This window comes from Lepisosteus oculatus, chromosome 9, assembly GCF_040954835.1.
Source record: "Lepisosteus oculatus isolate fLepOcu1 chromosome 9, fLepOcu1.hap2, whole genome shotgun sequence".
Taxonomy (NCBI): domain Eukaryota; kingdom Metazoa; phylum Chordata; class Actinopteri; order Semionotiformes; family Lepisosteidae; genus Lepisosteus; species Lepisosteus oculatus.
The window spans coordinates 4319599-4339519 of NC_090704.1; the positions used below are offsets into that span (position 1 = coordinate 4319599).

A 19921-nucleotide genomic window follows, 5' to 3' on the forward strand; every position below is an offset into this window, starting at 1 on the left:
TCGAAACTTCAGAGTGTGCATTAAACCTAAGCGAGCACGTTTCCTCGCATCCTAAGCCTGGAAACGACACTTGAAATTCCCAAACGTTTTGCCTACTTAGAAGCATTTGTCAGCATCACCATTTTATAAATAAAACCCTTCGCATTGGTATGAGATCAGATTGATGAGGAGACGTGGAAAAGTGGCTGCAATCTGTCGTCAATCACTTCAGAGAAGCGTTGAATCACACCAGGATAAAACGGAGTGAAAGTGTTCTCACTGGCAGGAGGTTGAGAGGCATCCGCAAACATCCAATCGGCTGCCGGCGTGGTAGAGAAGGCGGGGTTTATGTTGAAAGGGGAGAATGCCATTGGGTAGGTCGCTCGCAGTCCCGCCTCTTCGAAAGCATCGTCACGTGGTTTTCCTTAGCAACGGGGGATGTCATCAGTTCTGAAAAGGGAAAAAAGTGCTTGGATGCGAGCTGTTAGTGCAGACGAGAGAGCCTGATGGCGTGAGAGGAGATCAGGAAAGATAGGTATTTTAGGGAGACCATTATATGGTCTGCTCACTTGAGCATGTGCTACAGGCGATTTTAAGGCTTGTAATTAGAAAGCGGGGCAGAACCGCCTCTCCTGCTCCTACGAATTAAAGGGAACCACCTGCCGAAATCATGAGTCACCTCAACCCTGGGTAAGATGGCAATACTGAGTTCTGCAATAGTTTGGTGGGGGCGGCTCGTAGTCAGTTAAACATGGTGTGCTGCCGTCATTGCTTTCAAATGAGTTCAATATGAGATATGTGAGGTCGATTATCATATTAACATTGATATGATGTCTCTGGGTTTATGGGTGATGAGGATGAACGTGCATGAGCTTTCGGTTTTTTTCTGGTAACCACCGGAGAGGACGGGGGTTGCATGGCGTGTTAATTGGGGTGTCCTGATGCACAGCTAAGGGAATTCTGTCATGCAAGCGCCCTGATTTAACTGCGAGCTTTTGCAATGCAAGACGATAAAAAAAGGTCCCTGAATTGTAATAAGTACCCGATTGTTCTATTCAGAATTTGCACAAGTATCGAGATAAGTATTAGCACAGATTTGAAGGTAATGGAGCAAATAGGATTAATGTTTTGAAATAACGTCTCTTTTAATTACTGTACATATTATTGTTAGTTCTCATATTCAGGCGAATATTTAACTTACTAATTGTATGAGTGGGGGAACTGTCAGCAGGCGAGCAGCAAAACTCGTTTAAATAAATAACTACAAAGACGAAAAATACAACGTTTCGTCGTTTCGATGGTCTGATGTTCTCTTTGGAAACTGTTTCTTATATATCAAAGTGTCGCATATGCTGTGTCGACGTTTTGTGATTTCAGTACTTTATGTGAAGAAGGCTTAAGTATTAAGGTGGATAGGACAGGCTGACTCCAACAATCATTTACAATGCCTTCGATGAAAACCGTTTATTATATAAAGTTACTTGGAATGTATAGTCAATCCTAAAAGGATTTCCCCTAAGGGTTGTATTTTGGAACTATGAGACCAAGTGACTTGAATATACAGCATGTTTTTAGACCAGCACCTTCTTGTTTAGGTGAAACATAAAATACTTCATGCATTTTTTTATCTATCACAGATAATTGAGAAAAACACTTTAAAAATCTTAACATTTGAGAATCATGTTTTTTTTTTGCATCAACCATTATCTGCTTGGTAACGTTATGGTTTAACTATTTCTTTAAGCTCGAAAAGCTCCAATAACTACCCCCTTCCCCACCCCATCCCCTGAACCCTTGTTCTTTGTGGTACTTTTGCTCTCCATCTCTCTTGTGAATTTAATTTGAAATGTTTTGTTCCTGTTTGATGTGCACAGGAAGGGAAATGAAGATATAAAACACACCGGGCACCTGGGTTAAATGTCCTTTCCATCTTCACCAATACCGAACAAGTTATCTGATACAGTAATCGTATACTTGACATAATTGTTCTGGAGATCCTGTTGTCTGCACTACAACTGCGGGGCTCAGGGAGGGAGTCTGAAACGATAACTCACCGAAGATCTCTGCCCTGTATTGTAGACTAGCTGCAAATACACAGTGTTTTCGTTGCCAAGTTACACAACCAGCAGTCGTAAAACCTGGAACAATAACCTCAACAGCAGGCTGAAAAGATGAGCAAAAAAAACAAGGGTTTCTCAGGGTAAGGCATCAAGAGGAAGGAAGGGCAAGTATTAATCTGTGTTTCTCCCCTGTTGTTTCCAGGCCGGTTCACACTTACATGAGCCACAGAGTTCTCTCTGGCGGAGTTTTAAAAATCAGCAGACAACACCAAGCAAAGCAATCGCATTTGAGGGGGAATATAAAAAGTGTTTTACGTGTATGTTTAGAAAGACACCACTTTAGATCAGGTCAAGTTATGAACAGCACACCACAAAATAAAGTGAATTACAGAATGGAAGTTAGATGCTTTTTCTACTCATTATTCAAATACTGAATATTTTGTGTTTGATATAAAAAAACCTTTAGAACTATTACATTTTAAAACTACCTAGTGCAACATTGTTTCTTTACAGGGAATATTTTTGTAGTTGTCAATGGCTCTTACTGTGTTTCTGTGTATCCCACAGAGAAAGGTCACACACCATGAACGTATGCTAAAAGATTACAGTATTTGACAGTGGCAGAGCTTAAAGTTGTTCTAAAGGACACCAGGAATATATTCAGAATAGGTTTCTCAGGTCAACAACACAAGCACCGTTATACAGTAAATTGTCCCCCAGAAGTAATGGGACAGATAAATGTGTTATACGGTCACCACCTCTGGAACTGGCTCACAAATCTTTGTTCATTGAGCAAATAATAATCTCAGTAGAAAAATGAATTCTGACGTTCTAGAGAAATAATTTGTCTGCTTATGTTGAAGAGTATGCTTATATACTTATTCAATGTTGCTACATGATAACGACCCAGAACATATAGCCAAGGAGTTAATAGAAAAAAACCAAGTTAAAACACTCCAAGTATAGGCAAGAACTGAAACTGGCTGCAGCAAATCTATTGTAAATTACTTGGTCTTTAAAAAGCAGGGGGCCATGGGTCACAATAACTTGCAGTTATTACCTCAAAGCGATATGTACAGTAGTTAATGTGTCCCTGGAAAGTATGTTTGTGTTCAAATACGATCAAAATTATGCATGAAAACATACAGAAATGAAACGCATGTTGTAAATGGTCATACATACAAAAAAAAAGCTATTTAGATCTTGCTTCCCCAATACTTTTGGAGGACAGTGTACAGGTAGCTGCAACAAGCATTCCAAGGAAAAAATGATGAACAAGCCAGTTTAAGATTGAGCCTTTTTTCACATGGAGTGGATTACCCTGATGCATTATGTTCTTCAGCCCATTCAAGCTCACTTTCCAGGCTGTAGACGTTAGTGTTTCAATGGCAGCCAGAACTGAACAGTGGCTGGGGAAAGTAATCTGTTAAGACTTACAAACTGTATGTGTAAGAGATTACTTTTCATATTAGGAAGAAATTAATTTTTGGGACTAATGAGCTGGTCTGTGTGGTTTGCTTTTCAGCACACATTAAACATTGCAAAACGCAAGATGATGAAATATCATAAATATTGACAGTTTTTTAAGCAAAGGAATCTGTGCTCTCATGTATTTAATTGTAAATGTGTGAAACCAGGATTGTGGTTAAGGGTTAGAGTCAAAAGTACCCTTAGATTTGGGGTTGGAATACTTACAATAAGCATGCACAGACATGCTCAGGTGTTTTTTACTGTTTCTGACAAACCTTGCAAGGAAGAGGCCTATATTTGGTAAGCATGAAAAAGCTTCAGAACCAGGTTAATCTTTGACATGCACAATTATGGAAACGGATTAGTAAAATATTTTACCTTTGTTTGGAAGGTACTGTATGGTAATGGGTTGCTTCATATCAGGTAGAAACACAGTCCTAGTAGTTTCAAAAGGGTATAAATGTGACATCTTAATTAAAGTTTATTGGCAGAAACTTCCAGTTGTATGTTATAACTTGATTGTAACTTCAACTCACCTGTCCATTGAAAAGGTGGTTTTAAAAATAATCAGTACTTGGCAAAAGTATCACGAGTGAGGTAAAAAAATGTCTACTGTTCTTAATTGATTTACTCATGTCAATACAATTTTTTCTACTGTATGTTTTTACATATTTACGAAGATGAAGTACTTTTCAGAACCGTGTCTTTGTCTTGTGTTTCTGTAAGAACTTTCTAGGACTTAATCTCTGGTCTTTTGTTATTTGATATCTAGACCAATCGCTGCGTACAATAGTCTCACAGATAAACACCTCGCTGGTTACTTCAGCAACACCAGGATAAGAAGACATCTTCACAGAGCAGGGCTGGTATGTGTGCATGATAGATAAACATCCTCTGATGTGCGTTTTCCTGTCTCAGTCAAGATTGGTCTCCAGGAACGTAGTTTATTATATGAAATAAAATGTTTTGAACTTTATGGCACTAGATCACACGAAATGGAAGAATTGTGCCGGACAAAGAGTACAGACATAACCTTATCCGGAAAGATCACCAAAAATTTGTGAGAGAATGCCTGGCCCAAGCCATCTTCCACAAGGTCCTGGACATGGAGGTACAGTGAAAAGATGTTAGGATCTACTTTCAAATCACATTATAAATTGCGTTGATGTTTCTAAATAAATAACTCAACCTAAAAATACATACTGCACCACATAGCATTCTTGGTTATTTAATTGAGTTTTGGCTTTCTTTCTGTTTAGATTGTGTTGAATACATATATTTTTCATTTGAGAAAGCAAATGCATCAAAATGTTCCCATCTAAGAGTTAGAGGCTGGGTGCATCTTGGCATTTGGCTGCACTTTATAGCTCAAGGTTTAGAAAGTCAATTGTGTTATTTGTCCATACGGATCTGTTCAGTAATCTCCATTGCCGTTTATGAGTGTATTAAATTCCATTTTTACTGTTAATCAGAGGCACCATCAAATAGACATCAAAAGGAAACTGGAGGATTTTGCACGGAAAGAACGTGTACAGAGAATTAAGGTAATTTTTATTTTTAGAAAATTCAGATTTCTTTTGTATTTCAGTTTTCTTTCGTATTTTATAAATCCAAAAATTCTAAAAAAATAAATAAAAAAGTGTAAGAAAAATTAGAGGCAGAGGTATTAATTTTTTGGCTGGAAAAATAACATCTCCACTGAAGCTGTTCTTCCTGGCACTTCTATAATGTTTCTAAAAGCAAATGTCTGCCAGACAGGAATTTTTGGAAGAGTAGGTACTTATTTGCTTTTTTCTATTTAATATTACAGAACCAAAGAATGGTAGTTGTTTTACAGTAACTCCTAAATTAACATATCAAAGTGAAGGTTTTGACATCCTCAATGCTGTGGGAGTCTGGAACAAGCTACCCAGCCATGTTGTTGAAGCGAATACCCTTTCAAGAAACTGTTGGGTGAGACCCTCAGATCAATGACTCCCAACTACCAAAAAGGCTAGCTGAGCCATATGGCCTCCTCGCATTTGCAACGGTTTTCATGCTGTTATGGCTGTCCTGAAATTAGGCCTTATTTTACAAAAATGGTTGAGCTCTGTGCTTCATTTTGGATAAATGAAAGAAGAGTGCAGTTAAGGGCGTTCTCCATTTCAGGTGGAGCGCTCCAAGAGATATGACGAAGACATTGTTCCTATCCTGTCTCCACGGCCTCCCACAGGACTCAGAAACGGGCACACTCAGCACTCTGGGCCAGACAAAGAGCACTCCGAGTCCTCAGAATCTGTAAGTGATTTCCTGCACGGGTGATCTAACCATGACTCCAAACAGCAGAGAGATTGACTTGTACGCAAGCTAGCTTCTGTTATGGAGTCATCACGGTTTGAACTACTGTGTATGTGTTGCAGTGCTCCAAAAAATAAAATGACTTTCAAATGGAAGACTGCTCTTACTTTGACTATTTCTTTTTTCCAAAAGCAGCAGGAGGCAAGAACTCAAGAGCTTGTTATAATAACATAATTGACACATTATTCACACTCTTTAATCTGAAGAGCTAATATGGTTCTGTAATCTATCTGTAATACCTTAATTGCTTTGAGCGTTTTGCAGTGTGTTGATGGAGATTACACTGTGCTTACATTGCTCAACATTGTTTCACTATCAGTTATTTTACACTGTTTAATACTGTAACAGAAAGGATATGTCAACAGTAACTGAACTGATCTGAATTATTGTTTGTTTGCATTTTTTGCTAACTTAAGGAGATAGTTGCTAGGTTGTTTAAATTATCCTTTCAGAACAGGTGTGGATGTAAGCTCCACTTGAGTGTCTGCTGAGCCTTTTGCCATCATTGTATTTACAAGGAAAAAAGCAGATTTAGCTAAAAGCAGGTACATAGTTTTTCAAGCATTCAGTGCAGTTTGTCCATGCATGATTTTTAGTTTTTAAAAACGTACTAAATACTTGTATTTGATCTTTCTTTCTTTTTACTAGGATGTCTTAGCGGTAAAATGTTTTATTTTCTCATAAACCTTTCCCTGTCTTAACAAACCTAACCAGAATGTGTTAAGGCATGCCTTCACAAGGCAGTGTTAGTGAGATAGGAGTTGTAAAACAAGTGTACACGCATCTGAATGGAGACAAGTAGGAATATGTTTTTGCCCACAAAGCCTGAAGTACATGGCAACATCCTACTCTTATCTGAAAAATGAAGCAACAACAGGACTGATGCAGCCTCTTGAGAGCGTTTTGAACTGCTACTGTTTGTTTTTGTGTCTTTCTTCAGCACCTTATGGATTTCAAATCAACATAAGAAAGATTACAAGCGAGACTAGGCCATTCAGTCCATCTGGCCTGTTTGGCAGTCAGTAGCTAACTGAACCAAAGATCTCTTCCAGCCTTTTCCTGGATGAAACCATGGTATCTTCAACCACGTGGCTGGGTAGCTTGTTCCTACAAGTCTTTCTGTGAAGAAGTGCCTCCTCCTCTCGGTTGTAAATGCATTTCCACATAGGCTCCACTTGTGCTCTTTTTAATGTTCCACTGTTCATCGTGAAAAGGTTTGCTGGGCTGACCTTTTTCTGTGCGTTTGAAAGGACTTTATAATAGGTCTACTCTGATGAACTTTCAGTTCCTTCATCCAGTCAGCATAGGATATTTCCCTTAAGCCCTGAAATGTATCTTGTTGCTCTTCTGTGGACTGATTCCAGAGAAACAAAACCTTTTCCATCTTTCTATATGGAAAAGGTGGGGGAGGGGCTTGCGGTTTTAAATTCTTTGGTTTTATCTATATACCCTAACATTTTGTTTGCCTTTAAATTGCTTCCCCACATTGTCTAGAAAATGTCAATGATCTGCCAACATGAGCACCTAAGTCTTTTTCGTAAGTGGCTTTAGTGTTTAAGATGTGTTTCTAGTTTGTTTTTTTGCTACCTGCGCGTGAAGACCTGCACGTGTCTGCGCTGAGCTTCATTAGCTGCGAGATCGCGAGAGGTGGGGGTGTATGAGCAGCAAAGTCACCCCGTACTGTTCTCTCGCTCACCTCGCAGCCGAACTCATCGCGCCCCAACACGGCGCCGGGGAAGATGCAGAGGCCTGTCCGACTGCAGCCCCTGCACAGCCACACCCCCCAGGCCTCAATCAGGCGGCCCTCTCCTGCCTACAAGCACAGCAGCTTCTCCGAAGACAACGAGCAGCACTTCCACTACACGGTGAGGCCAGGACTCGGCTGACAAGAGCCCTTCTGTCGCGCGTTCCTAGTCTTACATTAGCATGTTCACAGGCAGCGATCGCCTTGTGAAAGAGCGGCATTTATTGGGCTTGTTTTGGAAGACAAAGCTGGTTTAATTATTTTAAACCTGAGATGATTGATTCTTACCATATTATATTCCAGCTGGACAGAGATACCGGGAGACATTTAACCCTGACAGACCTTAACAGTGGCATATCCCCTTACCGTCTTCCAGTCATTAATAATTATATCACCCCAGTCCCACCCCCCACAAAGAGAAACGAGAGGAGTTTTAAAGGAACTCCTAACGGGACGACAAGAGGCAGAAGACTGCGGCCCACTACTGCCCCAAATGTATTTGGAGCAACAAAGGTAAATGCAGAAGTTATTAAGTCTAATACAATTATACCTTTCTGTCTGCTCTGGGTTTTAATAAAAGCATTTTTCAGAGGTCAGCTTTTAAAGTAATGCATCTTTTTTTGGGGGGGGCAGCGATATAAATATTTTATGTGGTTTGCGCTACATACTTCAAAGCACGCTACATTGTGATCACAGTTCCATAATGGTTCACTCGCCTCTTTTTGTGTCACTCTGTCTTTGCTAAGTTTTCTTTTTCCTAAAAGAAAAACTGCTCTGACAAACTGCCATTAACCATGTCTAAGATTTCTGTTTGTGGTGCTGATGTTGCTGTAGGTGTTTCTTAGTCTGTGTGAGCAAAGTAGAAGTCTCCCATGAACACTACTTCTTTTTCACATACTGTACATTTTCCAATTACTTTACACACTGTTGAATTACAATCAACATTTTATTTGGTTTACAATGCAGTCCATTTTTATGTGCAGGACATCAAAGTCCATAAGACATCCGCGCACAGCAATGTTTCCATCACTATGATCTACTGTGGAAAGACTGTTCATTTGTCTCATGATAACATGGACTTAAGGGATGAGGTGAAAGTATTCCAGCAGCACTGTGGTGGAGAAAATCTCTGTGTTTACAAAGGAAAACTTCTGGAAGGAGGTCAGTAGATTAGTCAACAGATTGTGTTTCGTCAGCCATGTTAAAGAATGTGCAAGTTTATCAAGACACTAAAATGTGACACTAACGTCTATCTTATGTATGTCCTGCATAAGAATGGCTTCTGTTTTTTCAACCTTTGTAACTACTGTTTTAAATTCATAAGACATTATGAATTATCTCATTAATATGAGATATTTATTTTTGTGGCAAAAACCTCATTTGTAAGTCATATTCAGTTTTCTTTTTCAGTAACACATACTCATTACTTACAGAAAGCAGAACTAATAGTCATTAACCTTTTCAAAATGAGTATTGGCTTAGACAAAACATCAGATAGTCCACAGCTTCAAGGGACGTCACAGACATTCCAGGCACCAGGGTGACAGGGTTAGGTACTGTAAAATCTAAGAGCAGATGTGATAGTTTATGTGTTTAATTAGACTGAAGTACTGTGCTGAGAGGCTAATGGTTCCCTCACCTCCTACAGAAACATTTCAGTTTGTCTCCAGGCGCCACTGTGGTTTTCCATTCAGTCTTACCTTCTTCCTGAATGGGATGCAAGTCGACAGACTGAGCTCCTGCTGTGAATTTAAACATCGGAAAGGATCCCGACTGGGTGGAAAACATGGACATTTTGGCTTTGTCAGTGTTGATGGGGCTTCTCCGTGCTACAAGTAAGAGCTTTGCATTAGTGTGATAAAAACAGGTTGCAATCAAAGATGGACAGCCTGAAAAGTATCTTTCCTGAACAAGGCTTACTGCATTATATTCACGTTAGCCCTCTCTGAATTATTTTCAAAATAATTGCTCCTTTCTTCAGTTATAGCTGTACTTCACAGGAACAGGTGGTTTGCACTGTAGTTCTGGGATGGTGCATATGCATGATCAGAGCATTGCATCTCATTCTCTGGTCTTGCTCTTTGACCTCAGATGCATCATTGCCTTGGGCTTAGATAAGAAACCTACTCCCCCTCTTAAAAGGATAAAGGAGGACACAGAGAAAGAGGGCTCCATTGAGGGGTCAGTCAAGATGACGGAGGAGAATAGAGAGGATGACGGAGAACATATTAAGGAGGAACACACATCAGCCGATGAGGCCTCTAAGGAGGAGGCTGAAGGCGATGAGCCCATGGAAACAGAAACTCAAGAGGAGATGCCCAAAGAGAACGAAGAAAAACAAGAAAAACCCACAGATGGTAGGGTAAAAAAATTTGCATTAAATTTGCTACACATTTCCCAGATATAAATTTTGTCATTCTTTTTCTTTAATCAGACACATAATATTTTAAAAGCTCAACTAAAAACCCAGATGCATTTCTGAAACTTACAATATTGGATGTTTTGTGTGTATGATTGGCCTGTCTTTTTAAAATAAAGGGTATTGAAAATGGTCATTTTCTCTTTCTGTAGATTATGAGGAGGATTTTGAAGGAGATGATGAGAAGCCTGATGAAGAAAAAGAAGAGATGAAATCAGAGGCCAGTGTTGTGGTGGCGAAATCGCATTCAGGATCCGATGACGAAAGGGATTCCAACACATGCAGGACAGAGGACAAAGAGACGGATCTTCTGGACAGTGACGGAGATGAGAAAGAAGGATACACTGACAGTGAGTTTGAAGAGGTTGAGAAGTCAGGTGAGGGAACATTTTAAGGCACAAAGGCCCAGAAAAATAACAAATCCTTGTTGCTTTAAATCAAAGAGCTGTAATGAGAATGTTGTTCACATTGCTGGCATGGGAGGAATTTATGGACACCCCACTCTAAAACACCCATTCTCACAGATGCATCTTCTCCTTTGCAGGGAATAGAAAACAATCCTCGGTTTCCTCTAGAAGCGCTTTGTTTTCCTCCAGCAGCAGCAAGGAGGAGTCTGAGAGCGAGAAAGAGGAGGTTAAAGAAGAAGTGGAAGATGAAGAAATCAAGGATTCCTCCCATTTCACATCAAGCTCTGAACCCAGAGCTGATTCTGAGGCTGCCCAGGAGCTGGAGGAGCAGCCACAGCTGGATGAAGAGTTAGCTGGTGGTGACAAAGAGCAGGACCCTCCTGAGGAGGTCATTGAAGCAGAGGAGGCAGGAAATACCCAGGCCGGGGCAGAAACCCCAAAATCGGAAGAGATGGGGAGCAAGGACGCTGCAGATCAGGAAGGTCCCAAGAAGGGGGTGGAAAAGAAAGAAAACGACGAAAGGGACAGCACTGAGCCATGCAGGACAGAAGAAGACAGTCTTACACAGGGGAAGGAAGAGAATGCTGGCCTTCCCACTAAAGATAATAAGACTGATGCACTAAGTGAAGAACTCTCTGAAGGGCCTGGTGGTGACATAGAGTTGGGTAGGGGTGAGTATCCCAGCTCTTCAGAGCTGTGCCCTGAAGTCCGTGTTTCCAGATTTTAAGTTCTTATACTTCTGTGTGCTGTAATTGGGTTTGATCTGCACCTGTGGTTTTTCATGCATGTTTTTAAAATGAATATCAATGTATTAGAATAAAAAAAAATCATTTAAGCATGTTAATAGCTTAGCTTCTTCTTCATTAATGTAAAGCCTGGATGTTTTTGTGTTTTGCTTTTACTTTTTTTGTGATGTCAGTATTTTCAGGTTGAGCCTTCAGTCTGTTATAATAGGGCACAGAATATAATTACAGATATTGGTTTGGGCCTCTGATTTGACTAACAAAATTAATATGACTTATGAGTGATGGATTGGATTTTGGATTAGATTTATTTATTGGACGTTCCATTCTCATATCATTATATAAATTTGGCAGACTGAGTCAAGTAATAGTGGTACAGTATAATTTTGCAATACTGAAAATACTGTGCTGTGTGCTGTGCATTTGTTTTGTTTTCTTATTTTTTGGTTGTTTGCTGTGCTGTACTTAAAAATCAAAAGAAGACTGTAATTCAGAAAACACTTAAAAATTGTATCTATTCCAAAGTTTTGTTTTATATTGATTCAGAATATTGCTGTGGATGATTAAAATTCAAGTTTTGCGTCTCTTAAGTGTATAAAACCCTAAGGGGTAAAGACTGGCTCAGTCCAGGGGACTGTTTCAGAATCAGTAAGACAAAGATCCTGAGAACGAATTGGAAATTAAAAGCAACTTGATTTAGGAAATGCTTCTTTAAACAAAAATGTGTGGGTGTCTGGATTAATCTTCCTGTGAGCTTATTGTCTTCATATAACTTAAAAAAAACTGTAGTCTGCCAGTGGTGATTCACTTAAATGTATCCAACTTTTGACAAGCAGTTCAGTGGGCGCATTCCCTCTGAATGTGCAAACCTCAGCTCATTCGATTTTCATTTTTGTTTTATTGTTTCTGAGACATGCATTGTCTGCCTATGACTGAAAACCCCCGATGTTTGTTGTTCACAAAAAGTACATGAATATGAGAGTCTCTGCAAACAGGTTTTAAGTAGCTTATATACTGTATCCAGGAATCCTAGAAGAGGCAATAGCATTGTCTGTCACTGTAGCTTGTTCCAGACTCCCACCACACCATTGTAAAGAAGTGCACGGGTTCTCCATCTGGAATGCACTCACTCATTTTGTGTTTTTATTTTGCTTTGTGGCTTATTGTTTGCGTTTCACTGCTCATTCTGGAGAAGTTCACCAGGTTGACTTTGTCAGTGCCTTTCAGGATTCTGAATACCTTAATCAGGTTCTCACATAGTCTTCTTGGCTCGAGACTAAAAGGGTTCAGTTCTTTTAACCTGTCAGTGTAAGATATTTCTTTTCATCCAGGAATGTACCCGGTTGGTCTTTACTGGACTGATTCCAGAACGGAAATATATATATATATTTGTGTCATGTGGACCCAAATGGAACACATTATTATTCACCTCTGATTTGTAAATATTCATAGATCATTATATGTAACCAATTTAATTTCCTATAGTGCACGTGAAAAATGTGGAATTTTTTTTCTCTACTTTTAAAAATTGTAAGTTTGCCCTTTAATAAATCTCTTCCAAGTAAATGACTTTCTTTTCCCACATTGTTATTTTATTAATGATGGCACGTAAGACATAAATAATCAGTGCATTAACTGTGATACTATATATTAATATAATAAACGTGAGAAATACAGAAGTCGTTAAATCACATAATCGGATACATTCTGTGCCTTTTCTGTACATTTATGCTGTGCAATAGGAGCTGGTACACATGCGAGTTCATGGTAAAGTTTATGGTAAAGTTCATGGTCTGTTTGTCTGCTTTTCTGTTTCTGTGCATTTTTTAAATAAAAAAAGCCAAGTCAGTTCAGAAGAAACTGGCTGAAGCGATAATGAACCAGGCAAGCTGCAGTTCTGAGCCAGAACCAAGCGACTCCAGCACCGATGAAGAGGAGGACACTTCCATTGCAGAACAAACTGTGGATCAGGGTTTCAGTGGTACAGTGACTGCTTTCCATTGGCTTTGTTTTGGTCCTGAGTAATGGCATATTTTTACTATTCACAGATCTTGACAAAGTTACTATCTATAAAGCTGGTGTGTATCTTGTTATAATACATACCTGATTTAGTGTTGGCTTTTTCCCAGAAATCATGTTGCAACTGAACTGTTCCTTTTCCTGACTTCCCAATCTTGGTTCTAGGTGTTGAAGCAGAGGATGCCATTGCTTTTTCACTGAAGCAGGCTGCAGGCATACAAGAGGAAAAAGAAGACCCTATGCAAACAGCTGAGGAAGAGGCCGGTTTAAAGCATGAGGAAAAGCCAGAGACAAGAGACGTGCTGGAGCCTTATTCCAAAGCAGAGGATGCTGAGCCTGAGACTGAGGGAAAAGACTTAGAGACTGAGTTAGAAACTGGCGAGGCTCAGACAGAAGAACTAGGATCTGAAATCAAAGAGGCTGAGGAACGGGCAGGGGACAGAGGAAACGGTGCCGAAGAGATGGAGGACAAGGTAAAAGAGGCTGAGGCCATAGCAGACAATGAAGAAACTGAAGCTAAAGATGACAAACCTGAAGACACTACAACAGACATTGAACAGGCTGAAGCTGAAAACGCTATGCCTGAGACAGGTACTGTTACAGCACAGACCGAGGTGGAAACAGAGCAAACTGCTGAGAAAGAAGAGACTGAGGGTGAGGTGGAAGACTCTGAAGCAAATTTGGAACAGACAGCAAATGAGATACAAGCCAAAGCAATAGAGATCGAAGCTGAGGCAGAAAACAATGCCGTAGGAAAAGAAGAGATGGAAACCAACAGTGTAGCAAATGAGACAGAGGCAGAAGAGGAATGGTCAGACACTGAGGCAGAAGGGCCAGTAATGATGGCTGAAGGTGTAGACGATAGCCCTGCAGAGGGAGACACTGAGACTGAAGAGGACGAGGAGGCTCAAGCAGAAGACGCTGAAGCCCAGACAGAAGCATTAGAGGATGACCCAGGACAGGAAGAGGCCAGAGCCAAGCAGGAACAGGGCGAGGTAGGTAAGGACCAGGAGGAGCCAGGAGCAGAAGCAGCTGAGGGTAAGAAAGAAGCAACACTGGCTGAAGGAGAAGACGACAAAGTAAACACAGGGAGTGAGGCTGCAGGAGAGGAGGCAGAGGCCGGTTGTGAGGAGGAGCTGAATGAGTCAAAAGCAGAAGACCCTGAATGTAAACCGCTGGAAGCAGGAGAAGATGTGAAGTCAGATATGTCAGAGGAGGTGACAGCTTTGCCAGAGGAGTCTAAGGATGAGGATAAAGAGAGTATTGCTGGGGTAGGAGAGACAGACAAGGTGAATGAGATTATAGAAGAAGGTACTGAGGTTAAGCAAGGAGAGCAACAACAAGGTGTGACAGATGCTGTGCAAGAAGAGACTGAGACTAAAACAGAGGCTGAGGATCAAGCAGAATTAGAAGAAAGTTATGTAACAGAAACTGACGTTCAGGTACAGGAAACTGCAGATAAGCAGGAGGAGACTGAAGCTGCAGCAGAGCTTACAGAAAGCGAAGTAAAAGATTCTGAAATCAAAACAGAAAGGCTGGAGGCAGAGGCAGGTGAGAACGAGGCAAAAGATGTGACCGAGAGTAGAGAAGATCAGTCAGAGATCAACGCAGAATCAGAAGCACCTCCTGAGATTGAGCAACCAGAGATCAAAGCAGAAGAGTCTAGTATTACACAGGTGGATAGTACAGCTGAGGTAGAGGAACCTGAGGAAACAGCTACTGGAGAGACAGTAAAATTAGAGGACGCTGAAGCAGAGCCTGTAGCAGGAGAAACAGAGTCGAGCACTAACACACAACATCCAGAAACAGGGGAGACCAGGCCTGAGGTCACAGATGCACATATGACAGAAGATAAAGCTACGGAAGGAGGGGTAAATGGTGTAGAACAGAATGAGGCAGAGGCAAAGGCAGAAGAAAGTGAAGCCAAGGAGAACTTGCTGGAGGCTGATGGAAAAACAGAGGAGCCCGGGGCCGAGGTAGGAGAGGGAGGGGGCATGGCTGATGAGGCAGAAGTGCAAGCTGAGCCTAGTGAGCTAGAACAAGAGGAAAGTTTAAACAAAGAAGCTGAAAACGTCACAGGCCCCGAAGACAAGAGAGACAACACTGCAAAGGAGGACGAAGCTAACAAAGATGAGGCAGGGGCTGGTGTTAAGGATCTTGTAGGAAATGAAACTGGAGAGTCTGAGGCCCCGGACAATGATTCAGAGCATCAGAGGAAAGGAAACGATGATAAGATTGACCCTGAACCAGAGAGCGAAGACTCGGGAACTCAGTCAAGAACGGAAGAGGTGGAAACAGAAATGTGTACAGAACAAGCACAGCTTCAAAGCAGCACAGAGCCAACAGACGCAACAGAACAGGATGATTTTTCAGCCAAGGCAGAAGAAGTGGAGCCCAAGCACGACGAGGAGGCAGGGGAAGAGGAGGAGGGCGGATCGAAGGTGGTGGAAGACCTGCATTCGCAGATCACGGAGCGGGCACCAGAGGCTGAGGCTTCTGGAGCAGAAGAAGCAGAGTCCGAGACCAAGTCAGCGCCTCCACTTGCGAGGTCTGAGGTGGAGACCGGAGAAGCAAGCTTTGAGTCAGAGGATGAGACCGCAGTAAAGGAGCCTGGAAGTGACTCTGAATCCAAGGCTGAAGTGGAAAGCGTAGCCGAGGAAGAGCAAGTGTGGACTAAAACACGAGGAGATCCTGATTTGGAAGCGGTGACTGAGGAGCTGGTGATCGGGAGCTCTCCTGCCAAAGAAGACGCTACAGAGGAAGCTGAGCCTGCCAAAGAAAAGACTGAGGAGCAGAAGACACCAGAAGAAACTGCTCCAGAATACCTGAAGGACAGCAATCACACCGAACCACAGAACAACAAAGAGGACACAACCGAAGCTCCAGATCTTGGGACTGTGGCTGTCCAAGATGACAGTGACAGAAAAGCAGCAGACAGAATGGAACAAGAAAGAGAAACTCAACTTCTTCCTGAGCAGCCACTTTCACTACAGGATGCCGAGACTGGACAACCTCCTGTGAATTCATTGGCAGCCTCTGCAAGTGACAGAAATCCGCACACCGCTTAAGAACAATCAGAAACGTCACACCATAGACACACAGGTAAATAGGCTTGTGGTTAGTTGAAAATCTCCATCTGAGAATACAAATAAGAGGGTTGTGAAATACACATTAAATATAAGGACAAAATCCTCCAACATACTTTTAAAATTCAAACCACTTGCTCTAAAGCAATCCTTTAAATAGTAAATTGATTTTTTTTCCAAAAGGGAAAGAGTAATATGTCAAAGGACATTGTGCATGAAATTAATGTAAGATAATATTTTAATGTTGGAAGATATACTTTTCAAAGCTATAACTGTACCTCACCAACAATACTAGAACCATAGTGTAACAGTTTCAAATACTTGTCTAATCTGAAATTCTACTATAGTAACATGAATAGTAGTTATCCTCACATCCTGATACTGTATGTATTTATTATCTCAACATTGAGAGACATAAAGTTAACATTTAAAACATTATAAAGCATGCACATTCTATTTAAAACCAAATGAATGCAAATGTTACTGTTTTGTCTGATTATGAACTCATGTTAATACTCAAAAGCACTTGTTACTGTATTTATAGAATGTGTTCATGACAGCATTCACCCAAGGCTCAATAAGAAAGTAATTGACAGATGGGATACTTTACTCTTTCTGCATTTAAAGGCATAGAACTTTGTATGGATTGCTTTCAATTAAACAGACAAAATAATAAAAAGGTCTCTAAAGAATATAAATGAAAAAACTAAAAATTTTTGTGATTTGTTTTTTCAATTCTCAGGATCCCAAAGAAGGTGGTTTCGGTTCTGAAGCAGAGGCATCGCAAGGCTCGGGCACCTGATGTGCATGTTTCCGTGTGTCAGTCCCCGCTTCTCCAATCAGCCTCACCATGTCCACGGCATTTCAAATCCTGAAAACTCATAATACTGCAAACAAATGTACTTTGAGGTTAGGCACTACAGGTGTGACATTTTGCATGAAAAGGGAGTATGCTGTAAGCACAAAAAGCGCTGTAGAAAACTCCAGCTTTGAGTATTGTACTTAGACTGCTTTAAAAAAGATGCTCACTGAGGACTGTGCACCATTAAAACAGTCACACATCACAGACCTCCTTGACCATAACTTAACCATCTTAGAAAGTATTTCAAACTCGGTAAAATAATATTTTAAGCCTATAATTTTTATATATATATAAATGGGGATATCAGCCTTAACAAATTAAATGTAAAAATGCTTTTCAGTATTTATGTCTGCAACACCATTTAAGGTAGAAGTCTTTATACCGGCTGCGAAGCTTAACTCCCACTGCAGGTTTCAGTGTTGAGCTGATAGATGTTTCATTGGCAATGGCTCCTGGCTGCTCATTATATAAAGCCAGCAGCTAAGAGCCTGCCAGTTCAAGTGGGCCTAGGTCAAATGGCATGAGCGAACTCTGACCTTGTGCCTCGAGCTGGAGCAAGTGGGGGTGTCCTTCACCTGCCATGAAAAAGAGGCCCTTTGCCTTTCTGGGTGCCTGTGATCTTGCAATGTTGCCACTCTTCCAGCCCCCCACCACCTCCAGTCTAGACACTGCAGGACGTACAAGATGAAGCAACTCCCTGGGTGACGGACAACAGCCAATATGCACTAGCAGCCCCACTGCGCAGCAGGACAGCTAGAGACGTGAAGGAGGGCTTCATCAGTCGAATTAAGGAAGAACTCTAGTGACCAAGTAGTCATCAATCTCACTCAGCAGGCAGTAGATCCCAACGGAAAGATGGTGCTGCCTACAGCACAGTACCCACCCCCAGCCACCTTACTGGGGTACTGGTTTGACAATTCTGGTCCGGGGCAGGAGCACCTCCTACTGGTCCTCCGACACCAGCAGCAAACTAGCTTGGCATAAATGAATGACATACATTCGCTAAAGAAGGTGAAAGAACAATCCAGCTGTCCTTCTGTGATAGTGTGGCTTCCTAGTGGCTCAATCAATAACAGTGATGTTTGTGGTAATATGTTCTCTCCATTTAGCAGTTCCTGTAATAGGTGCTGGTCACACTTTGCCCCTGCTTAGGTGTCTTTCTAGTGATCGGCTGTGAAGTACACACTCTTCAGAGCGTCTGCTATGGAATTCACCTTTCATCAGGTTCTTGAAAGCGGATACTCCGCACAGCCTGGCTCATTGAACAGAAATAATTCATACTGACCCTCCGAGGGAGAATAAACCCCTGACGATGAATGACTCGCCATTCGAGGGGAAAGAAGTAAACCCACTGGTCGTGGCCACATCGCAATCATGCAGAATTCATAAAATGCAAAAATTAGAAGTTTTTCCTTTGATCACACCAATCCAGTCTTTAACAAAGCTTGCACTTAAAAGCACTTTTTGTGTGCATCTCTCCAGAGATGAAAAATGAGAAAGCACAGTGCAATACATTGATTTAGACACTTTACTTTTCTCTAATGAGAAGACAGAAATGTTTGTATTTGTGTATGCCTGATTTTACTCTGAAGACAGAAGGATATGATACAGTGAAAATATTTTTTCTCTCAAAAGACCAGTGGCTTTTATTATTAGAAAGGTTGTACGTCAGAATATGAAAAAATATTAAATAAAATCATGCTCAGCTTTTGAAGTCATAAGTGATCAAACTATGTCAACATGACAAATGTATATCGACACTACACAAGCACACGTTAAGCAAATATTTTAAGAAATACGCATGCCGAATTTTGAAAATGTTTTCCCTTGAATTGTGAATCCTTGAGTGTATTTCTTTCTTCACAGTAGTTTATGCGCAGGGATTAGAAAAGGGACAATGTTTCATAACACTACCATTTACACACAGCTGTTAAGATACTGAAAAGGAGTTGTAAAAAATGATTTCTGCAAAACCTCCTTTGTAAGGAACAAATTACTTTATTCATTTTTGACTTTTCAAATTGCCAATGTGTTACAAATTTAGATTACTAACATATTTTTAATAGCATATCAAAGAAGCAACAGTTTTGTACCAATTGTTGAAGCTTTTCATTTTGAAGAACACAAATTCAGACTTTATGTAGCCCTAGTCTGACAGTGCTTGCTCACAATTTTGCGATTTGTGCAGCTGTTTTTGCACTATCAAGAATAAAAAACACACGAGAAACCAAGCTAAGCTTTGCAGCTTAAAATGTGCTTTATATTGACCAAGCTTGCTCAGGAAGTACAGAAAGTGTTCAGCATATTTATATTCTAATGCTATTCAGAAATTGTGAGATAATGTTTTTTGAATAAACTGTATACTGCATAAAAACTATATGATTTTTAATTATATTTGTGTTCAATAAAGAGCCTGAAATAAAATTGCTTTTCTGTTGTTGTTTTTTATTATTCACTGATGTTCAGAGAGTTCTTAAAAGTACACTGCCTGCAATGTTTTGCAATTCTGAACTGTTATCATCACTATTAATGAGGCCTTCAGACCTTTAAATGCTTCATCTAAGAAGAACAAAGCCAAAACTCCTTATGGGTGAATAAATTAGTTAATGCAAGGAAAGGATACAGTGATGAAACCAACAGTGCGATTTAAAACTGGTGTCCTGGACTTATTTTCCCCAGACAAGCTAAAAATAACAGCAAAACGTTGTAGAAACATATTTCCTTTGATTATTATTTTTAATTGAATCAAACAATGTTTTAAATGCCAATTCATATCGTATGAATAAAGCAATTTC

At 40.6% G+C, this 19921-nt stretch overlaps 1 protein-coding gene across 3 annotated transcripts; it reads left to right on the forward strand.

Moving 5' to 3' along the window:
- The first annotated feature begins 419 nt into the window (after positions 1-419).
- erich3 (glutamate-rich 3) lies at positions 420-19014 on the forward strand. 3 transcript variants are annotated; one of them, XM_015355262.2, is made up of 16 exons: positions 420-669; positions 1854-2179; positions 4282-4375; positions 4495-4620; positions 4982-5053; positions 5658-5786; positions 7550-7711; positions 7894-8103; positions 8574-8751; positions 9239-9425; positions 9682-9947; positions 10162-10386; positions 10554-11087; positions 13000-13140; positions 13344-16280; positions 17007-19014. In XM_015355262.2, exons 2-15 carry the CDS (start codon positions 2151-2153, stop codon positions 16244-16246), a joined length of 5256 nt encoding a protein of 1751 aa, XP_015210748.2. In that variant the 5' UTR covers positions 420-669; positions 1854-2150; the 3' UTR covers positions 16247-16280; positions 17007-19014. The 3 variants fall into 3 exon arrangements, with proteins under 3 accessions (XP_015210748.2, XP_015210750.2, XP_015210749.2); XM_015355264.2 differs by lacking the exon at positions 13000-13140; XM_015355263.2 differs by lacking the exon at positions 1854-2179.
- Positions 19015-19921: the final 907 nt, after the last annotated feature.